This window comes from Carassius auratus, chromosome 43 (assembly GCF_003368295.1).
Source record: "Carassius auratus strain Wakin chromosome 43, ASM336829v1, whole genome shotgun sequence".
Taxonomy (NCBI): Eukaryota; Metazoa; Chordata; class Actinopteri; order Cypriniformes; family Cyprinidae; genus Carassius; species Carassius auratus.
Window position 1 is genome coordinate 2,620,323 of NC_039285.1, and position 13,992 is coordinate 2,634,314.

At 34.6% G+C, this 13,992-nt stretch overlaps 1 protein-coding gene across 1 annotated transcript in view; it reads right to left on the reverse strand.

Moving 5' to 3' along the window:
- Window positions 1–8,684: 8,684 nt before the first annotated feature.
- The window catches only part of LOC113061425 (leucine-rich repeat and calponin homology domain-containing protein 3-like), a 29,309-nt gene continuing 24,001 nt past the window's right edge, over window positions 8,685–13,992 (reverse strand). Inside the window, exon 21 of the mRNA XM_026230522.1 lies at window positions 8,685–10,831. Coding sequence (XP_026086307.1) covers window positions 10,673–10,831 — 159 coding nt within the window. The 3' untranslated portion in view covers window positions 8,685–10,672. The remainder of the gene's footprint in view (window positions 10,832–13,992) is intronic.

A 13,992-nucleotide genomic window follows, 5' to 3' on the forward strand; every position in this document is an offset into this window, starting at 1 on the left:
TTGCTGGAACTGAAAAAAATAGTGAGTTGAGCGTCTGAAGATCATGTGACACTGAAGACTGGAGGATTGATGCTGAAAATTCAGCTTTGATCAAAGAAATAAATTACTGTTTACAATATATTCACATAGAAAGCACTTATTTTAAATTGTAATAATATTTCACAATATTACAGATTTTACTGTGTTTTTTTTTCAGCCTTGGTGAAATCAGCAGGTAATTTTATCAATTGTTTAGTTTATATTCCTGCCACATTGCTCCAACAACACTAAACCAAAATCCTGCTCCACATAAATGCACATAATATATATATTCTGACTGGTTTTCACTGTGATTCTTTTTTTATTTTGCACCTGGTTAGATTGGCATCTTTCCCCTCATGCACACTAACCGTATATGCATCCTATAGGCTCTAATTGACCATTAGCTGTTGGTGCATGCATGACACGCTCACACGCCTGCTGTGCTTGAACCCAGAGGATCTTCAGCTCAGATTCACACGTTAACCAAGTGAAGCCACATGCTGACCTGCTTTTTGACTATTTGCAAACCAAAAGCTTCATTGTCAGCAAAAATAAGACATGCTTTTGAATGCAAATTTAAATTAAGTCAGAATTAATTATTTAAGGGAACAGTAAACCCCAAAATGAAAAGTTGGTGAAAATGTTCTCACCCTCAAGCTATCCTAGATGTAGTTTGTTTCTTCATCAGATTTTGGAGAAATGTAGCATTGCATCACTTGGTCAGCAATGGATGCTCTGCAGTGAATGGGTGCCGTCAGAATGAGAGTCTAAACAGCTGATAAAAACATTACAGTAATCCCCACCACTCAATCTGTGTGTTTGTAAGAAACAAATCCATTAATAAGGTGGTTTTAAATTCAAACAGTTGTTTCCAGTAAAAATATGAGTCCATAATCCATAACGCTTCCTCCAGTGATAAAGTCCATCCCCTTTTCTCTTATATCAAAATCTACTCACATATATGTTTGGAGCTATTTTGGCTCGTAAACTTCTCTTCAAATGAGATGACTTTTTCACTGGAGAAAGAAATATTATGGACTCCTATCTTAGCACATTTAAATTGCCTTCAAAGTAGTTTTTTAGCATAATTTCCATTAATAAAAGGACTTTAAAAGACTCTTACATTTGTGACCACGGACCACAAAACCAGTCATAAGTGTACATTTTTCAAAATTAAAATTTATACACAATCCAAAAGCTAAATAAATGAGCTTTCCATTGATGTATTGTTTGTTAGGATCTGACAATATTTGGCCGAGAAACAACTATTTGAAAATCTGGAATCTGATCTAAATATTGAGAAAATCATCTTTAAAGTTGTCCTAATTAAGTTCTTAGCAATGCATATCACTAATCGAAAAATTAAGTTTTGATATAGCAAATTTACAAAATATCTTCATGGAACATGATCTTGACTTAATATCCTAATGATTTTTGGCATAAAAGAAAAATCTATCATTTTGATGCATGCTATGTTTTTTGGCTATTGCTACAAATATACCCCGGAGACTTAAGACTGCTTTTGTGCTCCAGGGTCACATGTGGCCTGTGCCTACTTCTTGTGTCAATAAAGGGAAAATGGCAGCTCAGGAAATGAAACAGCTCTGGTCAAGCCTCTTCGTGAGGTCTGTGTAGTCTCTGCATCTCGTGGGACGTCTGCTCCTGTGAGACTCTCACCGTCTCTCTCTGTGTTTCACACAGCTGTTCTGTCAAATAAAGCTGTCAGAGCTCACAAACACACACATTTGACATCTCCACCGTCTATAACTTGACATATTATCAACATGGTTCAAGAGGCTAATTCCAGACAGTCTGTTAAGCCAGAAAGTGAAGCTGAACAGGCAAACGAACGCCATTGAGACGACACTCACAGATGCAACGACTCAATGATCTGAAAGTATTATAGTTTGCATATACTACAGTTTCAAGCAACATTACGTTTGACACAACAATAATAGTTTATGACTTGCTCCTTGCAAAATTGCAATCTAAACCTATTGAACTGAATCCAAAACTCTTTTTATTTGCACTATATTCTTAAATAAATCAAAAAGATATCAGGGTGGGATTTTTCTGCAGTTTCTCTCTCTATAGAAACACTCTCCTGTGTGATATAATCAATTACGGCCTCAGGGAGTCTCTTTTTCAACACATTTGTCATTGAGCCTGACTTCATTTGCATATTTAATAATTAGTGATAAAGCTCTGCATCCCATTTGGGAAAATAAGATGCTGCTGGCATCCTGCATTTGGTCGCAAGGGATAAAGATTGATTTGATGAGCAAAAACAAAGAGGAATGAAGTACAGTAACCCAAATGCACTCCTAATGTGCATATTCATCTTGTGAAATGATGTAATTATGTGATGATATCTTCTGATAGGTGCAGATGGAGAACACACCCATGTGAAGGGCTTTAATGAAGCGCAGCAGCGACCTCTACAGGACAAGCGTGATATTACAGCACAACCACGTCACAGATCAATAATAAAGTCATTATTATTTCTTTTTTCTCTTTTAATTATCCTCATCATATGTTTGAAGAAACTCACAACAAGCCACTTGTTAACCAGACAGCTCATTTAAATTAATTTGCATTCAATAACTCCAATTCAAATACAGTAACCATGTTTAAACTACATGCTTAGTGAAGCAAAACCATGGTTATGTTTCTTAAAGGATACTCACAAAGGTAGCAGTATAGTAATATATTTCAAATAGGACCAGCTTGTATAAACTATGTTGGGTGGAAAGTCTGTTTTATGCATATAGATTAAGGTTCTAAATAGGAACTATGACTATTTGTCAGTGGTTGTGTGGTTACAGCTGTTCTTGTGTAACAGTAATTGGTTACTGAAGTGCTGTAGATGTTTCTGCTCAGCAGCTGCTGAGAAACTCAAGTGCTGAGAGCACTTAATGATCCATCTACACACTCACAGACAGGCAGGAGAGAGACAACACTTTCACTTTGTCAAGCTGCTTTACAGGAAACAGACTCTGTTAGAAGACCTGGAAAAAAGAAACGAGAAAAACACGACTGTGATTTGATACAGGACACCGGGGCTAGTTGTCACACAGGAAGTCAAAAGTTAATTAACGTTTTTTTTTTTTCTTAAGCAGTAGATGTGCATTTAAGATAATATTTATTCATTTAGTCTTTCAAATATATACCGTAAAACCACACTGACATAACTTCCACCTGAAAATAAAAACTATCAACATTTACTTTTTCTATTAAAACTTTCACTTCTTGGAAAAGAGCAGCCTGGACATTCATCTAAACATCTGCTTTAGTGTTTCACAGAAAGAAAGTCATACAGGTTTGAAAATACATTACTACAATATATTTTGGGGTGAATTATCCATTTAAGGCAACAGAAAATGACATAATAAATAGATAAACAAGTGTGGTTAAAAATGACATATTGAAGTTGACCAAAACAATAAAAAAAAAAATTATTCTATATTTTTCATTTTTTTTAAGCCATTAAATAGCCATATCTTAATTGCAATTTTAGCAATTATCAATAGCAATTTTTATCTCTTAATATTATTATTATAGCATGCTCTACATAGTCAAAGAGGCAGGGCAACAACAGTGGACATGTTTAATATCTTTTATGCAGTCAATACTTTAATGTTCGTATATAAAGAAACAGATTTCATAAACTCATCAGAATTAACTCAGGCACCGGAGTTTTTGCTCTCAACACAGACACAGCAACATCTATGAGAACATTAATTATATTTCCACATTTCTCTTGCAGTGTGTGAAAAGCTCCTGTAGCTCAGTGAGTGTTTGTGTGGAGGACAGAGTCTGGATGTGCATTTAAAGCAGCTTTGAAGCATCTCAGGAGACGGATTTCACACTTTCTAGGAGTGGATCACAACAGACTGCAGAGCGAAAACCCAAACCAGACTCACTTCAGACCACACACACTAAAACCTATCATGCTTTTCAGGATGGACGTATTAAAAAGTCAAACTATGAAACTTAACTGCAAGTTCATATCCAGCTAATGCATTTTATATCTTTGAAATAGGAAGTCTTTGTTCAGATATCACCAGAACAAGCCTGTTTTAAATCCTGGTGAACACATGCAGAATTAATGACTTGCATATGGGCGTTTCTTCAATTTAGGACTCAAATGAAGAACTTTAGATTTCAAATAACTAAAAAATATTTGAATATAATGAAAGTGAATCACTGAAATCAGTGTCTGGGAATAAAGATGTGCTCAGCCTAAAACTGGTGTAACGTGCTCATGAGGATCTTTGATATTATGTGATTGTTTTATCACTTTAGAATGAAAAATTATAGCACAGTTATTTATCAGTCAGTTAACACTGCATTTAGGCTAATTTCAACCTATAACCAGTCAATACATTTATTTAGATTGCTTTTATTTACTTGCATGAAACTCACATCCACAGAGCAACAAAGGTTGTCTGAAATACCCATTAAAGTATTAAATAAGTTCACTTTTGAGCTTAGAAAAGGTAGAAAGACTGGCAATTAAAACTCGGTGTAAGTTAATATCACAAACTTGTAAAAAAAAAAAAAAAAAAAAAAAAAAGCAATCAGTGTGGATTGTGGAAAACAATGGCTGTTTCCTCCGACAAAGACTGGAAACTCCCAGAAAACCCCTCTGCAGCCCATTCAGAGCAATATCCTGTAACAGATCTCCAAACATGAACAAAAATCATGTTCATTTTCACACAGCGAGCGTTACTCCTGTCCACAGAGACAAACAAAACACCTGCTCCATCGAAACACCGATCAGTCACCGCCACTTCACCAGAAACAAACAAAAAAGGCCTTGAAGGCATGTGAATAATGAGAAACACAAGGACAGAAGCAGAAAAAAACATTCGCTCCTTTGAATAAAAAAAGTGCAACAATCAGACAGAAGTCCAGAATAACAATAACAGATATATTTGTGCTTAAAGTAATTTTTTACCATAATCAATTCTGTCATTTTTCAAATAAAATGAGCTGTAGATAAAATAATGATTTGTGTTTAAATTATTGCATGAGAAGAAACAGACTTAAACACGAGAGAAGGAAAACTAGCACAACTTTATAGGGAATCATTTGCATGTGACCGCGGTCAAAACGTGTGAATGTAAAATACACCTGACCTGCAAAAATCTCAAAACAACAATAAAAACCTGTAAATAAAGACACTGTTGCATCCAAATCCAATGCACATCGAAAGAGTCCAAATCAGAGATGGGACCAAGTCACACATGTGCAAGTCTCAAGTAAGTCTCAAGTCTTAACCTTCAAGTCTCAAGTAAGTCCCAAGTATTTTTTTCTTGGGCAAGTCAAGTCAAGTCACAAGCAATGTCAAGTCAAGTCCAAGTCAAGTCACCTTTATATTGTTATTTTACCTGCATAATCTGATCTTAATAAAGTTAAAAGACAAGATATAAGTAACTGTCAGTAAATGAAAATAATTTGGATTTGCATTGTAAATACTCATGTTCAGTAAAATACATCATGGAATCAAACAAAATGGTAACTTCCTAAAATTATTTATTTTTCACTTCTGCCAACAGTGTTTGAAATGTTTTACATTTTCAACATTGAGTCCATAAAACTAAACATCCAACAGACTCCTCTCTGAACACCTCTCTCTCTCTCTCTCTCTCTCTCTCTCTCTCTCTCTCTCTCTCTCTCAAACACAGTTTACATACAACATTAAACTGTTACATTTCTCCCCTCTCTCTCTCTCTCTCTCTCACTCTCTCTCATACACACTCTCTCTCTCTCTCTCTCTCTCTCTCTCTCTCTCTCTCTCTCAGAGTATAGAATATAAATATGACGTATTTTCAGTTGTTTCATACTTTTTTGTTATGTACAGTACAGTCCAAAAGTTTGGACACACCTTCTCATTCAAAGAGTTTTATTTTCATGACTATGAAAATTGTAGATTCACACTGAAGGCATCAAAACTATGAATTAACACATGTGGAATTATATATGGAATCATATACATAACAAAAAAGTGTGAAACAACCGAAAATGTCATATTGTAGGTTCTTCAAAGTAGCCACCTTTTGCTTTGATTACTGCTTTGCACACTCTTGCCATTCTCTTGATGAGCTTCAAGAGGTAGTCACCTGAAATGGTCTTCCAACAGTCTTGAAGGAATTCCCTGAGAGATGCTTAGCACTTGTTGGCCCTTTTGCCTTCTGTCTGTAATGTAATATATATATATATATATATATATATATATATATATATATATATATATATTACATTACAGACAGACAGAATATATATTATATATATATATATATATATATATATATATATATATATATATATATATATATATATATATATATATATATATATGTAATATGCACTTCTCATGATTGGGTAATCGCGGCAGCTACATTTGTTTTTCTGATTAATTGTTTTGCTCTATGAGAAAGACAAGGTAACAAAATATTCGGGGCTTATGCCCCCTTAGCCCAGCCCTAGCGCGGCCTGCTAGCGGATCATTAGGGGCCGTTCACATCACGTCTTTTGCGCGCGCAAGTTCGTTATTTCCAATGTAGGCGCGCGGTATGCGCACTCATAATGGAAGCAACGCGCTCGTGCGCGTCGCACTGCATCGAGTTAAAAACATCCAAACTTTTCAGATTGCCGCAAGCGCACCGCAGGTCATGTGACAATAACTAACCAATCAGCTTCATCCTTTTCCGTAACAACGTTGAAAGCTCAGCTAAGATGAAGGAACAGCTGATCATAGCTGTATATGGATTGCCATTTTGAAATTAATTTAGTAGCAGAGCTACTGCGAGCGATTTTTAGTGCTGCAAATCCATTTATCCTTTGCTGAAATTTCTACGTCTTCATTGAGAGAGAGCGTGTCATGGATGCTTAGCAACGACAGACGCCCCAGGAGCACTTCTGCCCGAGCGCTTTGGAAAGAAGTAGAAAGCGGCGCCACTAGCGTTTTCCACGCGTTTTTAGGCGCGAACTATTGAAGACAAAAGCGATGACCCTCGGTACTTCTCAGGCTGACATGTTGATGTGATGTGATATCTGATTTAAGTGGGCGTGGTGTGTGTAAGGTAGAGAGGGCATGACTGATGATAGTGTCCTGATCCAGTCATGACGCTATTCTCAGCCTGCGCTCCAGCTGAGTAATCAACTTTATTTTAAAAAATAATTTATATATTTTATATTCAAACTGAAAACATGATGTGATTAACACTCAAGTCATCGTGTCTCAAGTCAAGTCAAGTCCCGAGTCTTTAACTTCCAAGTCCGAGTCAAGTCTCAAGTCCTAAAAATAGCGACTCGAGTCGACTCGAGTCCAAGTCACCAAGTCACAAGTCCCCATGTCTGGTCCAAATAAACCACACCGCAGCAGAAATGGGAAACTTTTTATTAATGTAAATTTCATAAATCCAAATGTTCAGACCATCTCATGTCCAACATCAAAATTTTACAGAAAATGTTTTGCAGGGAGAAGTGTTCAAAATCAAAAGCGTGAAAATAAAACGGCTAATGTTGGGGTTGTCTGGAAGCGCACAGTAGGTCCTCGTGTTTCAGGTGGACAGTGGTTCATACTTATAAACGTATGGAATGTATTTATTACTGTACAGACACGCAGAGACAAACCCTGCAGAAGAAACTACATGATCTGTGCTGGGGAAATAACCCTAGTCAAACTATTCATTTTATAGAGAAAACTAAAAACAAACATAGTAAAAATATACAAAACCTTTCGTTAGATATTTTTATACCACTTTTAATTCCCATTTTAAAGTCTCTAAAAAAGCAAGTTGAAACCGTAACTTAAATGAGTCGGTTTTCTACACCTCTTTCTTCCGCTCTCAGTATTTTCTTTTATCAGGCATATCAAAGATGATGAGGAGTTTTGTAAATGTGGCGTTATTATCTCTGAAACCCACATAAATAACAGCACGTTCATGACCCTATGAGTGAATCACATGAAAATATGCCCAGGTCACATTTCACCGACACATAAAAAAAAAAAAAAAAAAAAAAAAACTTTTTTTTTTTTTTAAGATAATTTTTGCATAAAGAAAATGTAGCCTATTGTCAAGCTTTTTTTTTTTTTTTTTGCATTGTTATTTTATTTTCATAATAAATAAGCACATTTTCGCATCAAATGTTTATTTCTTTAATTATATATATTTATAAAAACAAAATTCTTACCAGCAAAGTGGTTTATTGTAATTAAAACGATTAATTATGGTGATTGTCATTCGAGTTCATTTTATAATTTTATATAATAAATAATATTTAAAGACTTAAATAATACATAATAGAATTTTATTGGGGATTTTATTTTCTTTGCATTATTAAACAGCGAAAAGTGTTGTATTTTTTTTTAAACTGCATTATAATGAATCACAGCGTCATAGAGGGGGGAAAAACATTTTAATAGTTTTTTACTGAATTATAATGCTAAGAAAATTATTTATAAGTTTAAAAGTGTTTATTAAAATAATATTTTTAATATCATTATAATGCAGTAAACATTTGTTTGAAAATGTTTTCCCCTCCCAATGCATTATACTGTATTATTTGAATAAAAAAAACAAAAAAACATGTTTCATTTTTATTTTTGTGTTATAATGCAGTGGGGGAACAAATCGTGTTTAATTTTTTTTCCCCACAACATTATAATGCAGACAATTAAGTCTACAAAGCATCATTTAATGAAATTCTTAGCATACTAATAACAATAAAAAAACTTGCTTTAACACATTCCCATTGCATTATTTAAATGAACCTGTTTTATATTTTAAAGCATGCAGTAAAAATGTGCTTACTTGTCATGAAAAATAAGTAAACATAATTGATTTCTCTTGATTTTGGGGTGTAATGACCTGGCCATGCTCTTGACCGTGTTCAGGACTCACTCCAAGTGGATCTGCAAAGCCTACGTCCTCAACGAGTGAACAACACACACAGACGTCTGGGCTCCGGAGGAGACGTGTGTTGTGTTGAAGACAATCCATAATCAAAGACATGCAACGGTGCCAATGTAACAATCTCAATAAAAAGGAAATAAAATAAAAACAGCTTTTATACCGCCGTCCCATTTCAGTCCAACTCCCAACACCCAGAATCCCACACATGCAAAACCAGTTACATATAAACACACAACAGCAATAGAAATCAGCCCTCGCCGCTCGAAAATAGGCTATGAAAATATAAGTGTTTTATTCATTTACCGTGTTTCAAACATCTTTACATATATATTTTTTTTTTGTTTTGTTTTTTAACTGTGCCCATCATGCTAAACATTGCTATAGCACTTTAATATGCCTCTCAATTTGACTAGGTCAATAAAGTCTGTGAGCTCTTTAAGTTTTAATAGTTTTCTTCTGGTGCGATTGTAGTACTCAAAGTAGCACTAAAAGTGTCATTAGAAAAAGAAAAAAACACTAAAACTGTACAGAAACTCTCTCTGGATCCCTCGTGTGTTATTCTAGGACAGCTGTGAATTAGTGTCATTCAGTCATTTACACGCTGCTCTGGACTGTTTCTATAAACGCTCACAGTTGAATCTCACGGAAACACGCCACACTTCACCTAAAATAAACAAGAAAACAGCCTATGGCAAGGTTTAGTTATCTTTTTCATTATGACATTACTTTCATAAAAATGAATTCATTTCCTGCTCCAGTTCTTATTGTCATGATGCATTTGAACATTTTATTATTTCATTTTAGTAATTCTCATTATTCAATAATTATTCTCATTACTGTAATATAGTACAGATATGGCAATACATCGATTATTTAAATCTTCACGAATTAAAGGTATTAAGTTAATTTAATAAAATAAATGCATAAAGTTATTTTAATAAATGTAAGTAATTTAATTTCATAAATTCAAATGCTTTACAATTTATTTAATATTTCATTATCATAATAACAATACACCATGAAAATGTGTGTAAAAAATATGTATTTATTTTTCACTGCAGTATAATGCAAAGCAAATTGTTTATTAAAATTGTTTTTTATTATTTATATAAATACATCATTTTATTTGCATTATAATGCACTGAAAAAAATAGACCAATATTCAAATGTATTATAAAAAAAAAAAAAAGTTTTATTTAAAAAAAATACATTTTTCTTTGCATTGTGATAATGAGAAATTGTTTTGCACGTTATGAAAATAATGTCACACAAATCACAGTGGTCCTAAAAAATGTTTCCATTTCTGTAAGTGTCATCTTATTTTATTTCATGTGAAATGTGACCTGCGCAGGTTTTTGTGAGATTAAACCACCAGCCAAAGTAACTCCGATACGTGAACTCTCAATCTCACATAACTTCAGAGTCGATAATAATAATAATAAAAATAAAAACAATACAGAATAAAAATAAACACCACCCATAATAGTTAAAGATAATGAAGTGTTAAAAACGAAATAGAAATCTAGCTTCAAAGAAGTCTCTGGACATGTTCGCAGGTCTCGTCAGTATTCTCTTCTCTCCGGGTTTGAAGAGCAGGTAGTGTGTGTGTGTGTGTGTGTGTGTGTGTGTGTTACCCTTACAGAACCATTCTGAGTGTCACTCAAGATCAGAAAGGGGTCTTAAAGATCTTCGGGGGTGATGGGAGGAGACTCCTTTAGCTCTCGGTCCTACAGGGCGAGGGGGGAGACCGTGTTGAGCCCGGCGGGGGTCGTGCTGGGGGAGGGCGTGTTTTTCGGAGGGGCCAGATCCAGGAGGGCCCGAACCGTCCCGGCCACCTGAGGCAAACCTCTCTCTTCCAGGATGTGCAGAGGGAGACACAGCTGGCTCTGCGGCCGTAAACACACACACACACACACACACACACACACAGAGCAGGGGCGAACAAAATAGGGACGAAAAGGGTGTGTTAATGGAGAAACAAAATTATAATATCAACATAACTTAAAAAATGTAATGATCAAAGGAATAGTTCACCCAAAAAATGAAAGGTTCAGGAAAAATTAAACATTGCTTCTACTTTAGTTTTGGAGAAATGTAGCATTGCGTCACATTCGCTCTGCAGTGAATGGGTGCCGTCAGAATGAGAGGCTGATAAAAACATCACAGTAATCCACAGCACTTCCAGTCCATCAGTTAACATCTGGAGAAGACAAAGGCTGCATGTTTGTAAGAAATAAATCTATCATAAAGGCGATTTAACTTTAAACTGTCGCTTTTGGCTAAAATATGAGTTTGTAATAACTATTCTTCCATTGAAAAAGTGCATCTCCTTTTATCTCTCACTTCAAAATCCAGTCGCACATTCGTTTAAAGCTGTTTTGGCTTCTAAACACTGCTTGATCTGTGCAGATTTCTCTCCTGATTCAGACCAGACGACCTTTTCACTGGACGAAGTGTTATTATGGATATAATAGACTTGTATTTAAGCAGAAAGCAACGATTTAAAGTTAAAACGTCTTAAATGTTAGATTTGTTTCTTACAAACACACAGCTTTTGTCTTCTTCAGATGTTAACTGATGGACTGGAGTGGATTACTGTGTTTTTATCAGCTGTTTGGACTCTCATTATGACGGCACCCATTCACTGCAGAGCATCCACTTCTGAGCAAATGATGCAATGCTGCATTTCTCCAAATCTGATGAAGAAACAAACTCATCCTAATCTTGATAGGCCTGAGGATGAGCACATTTTCACCAATTTTTAATTTCTGAGTGAACTATTTATAATAATGAAGGAACTCCAATAAAACAGATAATATGTGCAACTAAAGAAGGACTTAAATCGAGATGAAAGTAAAGTAAAGGAAACTTTTGGAAAAAAAAAAGATGGAAGAAGAAGAGGAGAGATGGAAAAATCATTCAAAACCTGTCACAAACTAGAAATTTTACATCAACTAGACTCTTTGTGCTAAAAATATGAATGATAAATCAAACTGATGAGCCATCTATCTACTCAATATACAGCTGTGACTCTGAGACTCAAACACACAACTAAACTAGCGATAAAACACACATCTACAGCCGATGCATGAGTTTAGATTTTATTGTAGAAAAGCAGAAGACGACAACAGTCAGACTGTAGGAAAATCAGGCAATATGGCACACAAATCTGACAAATACGCTCACACACCGTCTGCGACTGCTGTTGCGTTTCCTACATGTGTTAGGAATATATTACACTGTATATTTATTAACAACAGGCATGTACTGAGTAAACTGTGTTCTGGTGCACGACTGACAACAGGCTTGATCACTGCAGGGTTACAAGTGGTTTCCTAACTATTTAAAGGGTTAGTTCAGCCAAAAATGACAATTCTGATGTTATTTACACACCCCAAGTCATTTAAAACATGTATGCTTTACTTTCTGGACAAAAGGAGACATTTAGCTTTTTTCCACATAACGGACCTCATTTCCTGAAACACAAGCAGACTTTGTGTGTAAAGTTTTTGGATGCATAAAAGTTCATATTTGCATTAGATAATGTCTACTTTTAGTTTTAAGTTTATGCAATACTTTTTTTTTTAAGCAAACTGCATTTTGATAACACTATTTAGCATAATTGCATTTAACACTGCCACAAAATTATCATAATAAAATAATACGAGATCAATATAAAAAGTCACTTTGGAAGAAAGCACAAAAGCATTTAAATATTATTGGTGTTGTACATAATTATTAAAGCAATTATAAGAAAATGTATCTGTTTTAAATAATCAATCAATTAGTTAAATGTAAAAATAAATTTAATTGATAAACAAAAATGATTCAAAAGCGTTTTTTTTTTTTTTTAATGGATTACAATTGTTCTGAGCTCAAGCGGTATTTGTCTATATCGCAATGCTTTAATTTAAGAATTAAATTAATTTCTTTTGAATTTATGCAATACACTGAAGCCAAACCAGAGGATAACCAGCGTTCCTGTACACATAATCCACCTAAAATGTAATTTGTGGGTGGGATTATGCTAATTATGAATGACCACACATGACTGAAGACCGGAATTCATTAACAAACTTCTGTTTATCAAATCTGAGGTTTATGAAGGGTTTTTTTAACAATTTACTTCAAATGTACTTATGTTTTTATGAATGAGGCCCAATTAAAGTTAATATGACTCGTGTACTATGTTACAAAAGTACTGTGTGAGAAAACAGTATGGAAAAGAGAAGGTCTTATGGAATGCCCAAATTTCTGCTTTTGTGTTTCATGGAAGAAAGCAACTCGTACAGGTTTGGAATGACATAAGGGTGATTAAGTTTTATTTTTAGGTGAACTGTTGTGCTAACTGTGAGGTGGAGGACATTGACATACACACACAGTAAGGCACAAAAGGGGAGTTTATGGTTTGGCATCCTCGGTCTCATTTCCGTCTTTCACAAACATCTGGGAGAATTTAATTCATGCAAACCTTCCGGAACTCAAAGCTTCACATAGTACTCATACACTTTGGCAAACATGGGGAAAGTGTGCAGAAGTACTAACGCACAATGAAAGGCTCGTTCTGTCGTCTTATTTAAGGCTGTGTGGGTGAATCCACCCATCTTTGTGCTTTTTGATGAAGCTTGGAAATGTGCTCTCTACACACACGCGCATATAAACACTCTCAAATGATTGTGCACTAAGCCCCGCCTTATAACACCACTGACCAATCCCATCTTAACAACTATTGCTGTTTATGAAAGATGTTTTTTTTTCAGCAAGCATGCATTATATTGATCAAAAATGACACTAAAACATTTTTTAAAATTCTAAATACTTAAAAAAAATCTTAATAATAAATAAATAAAATGTTTTTTACTAAAATATTCAGCAACACAACTGTTTTCTACATTGTTAATAATCTGAAATGTTTCTTGAGCATCAAATCAGCAGAAATCAATTGATTTCTGAAGAATCATGTGACACTGAAGACTGGAGTAATGATGCTGAAAATTCTGATTTGATCACAGAAATAAATTACATTTGAACAGATATTCACATAGAA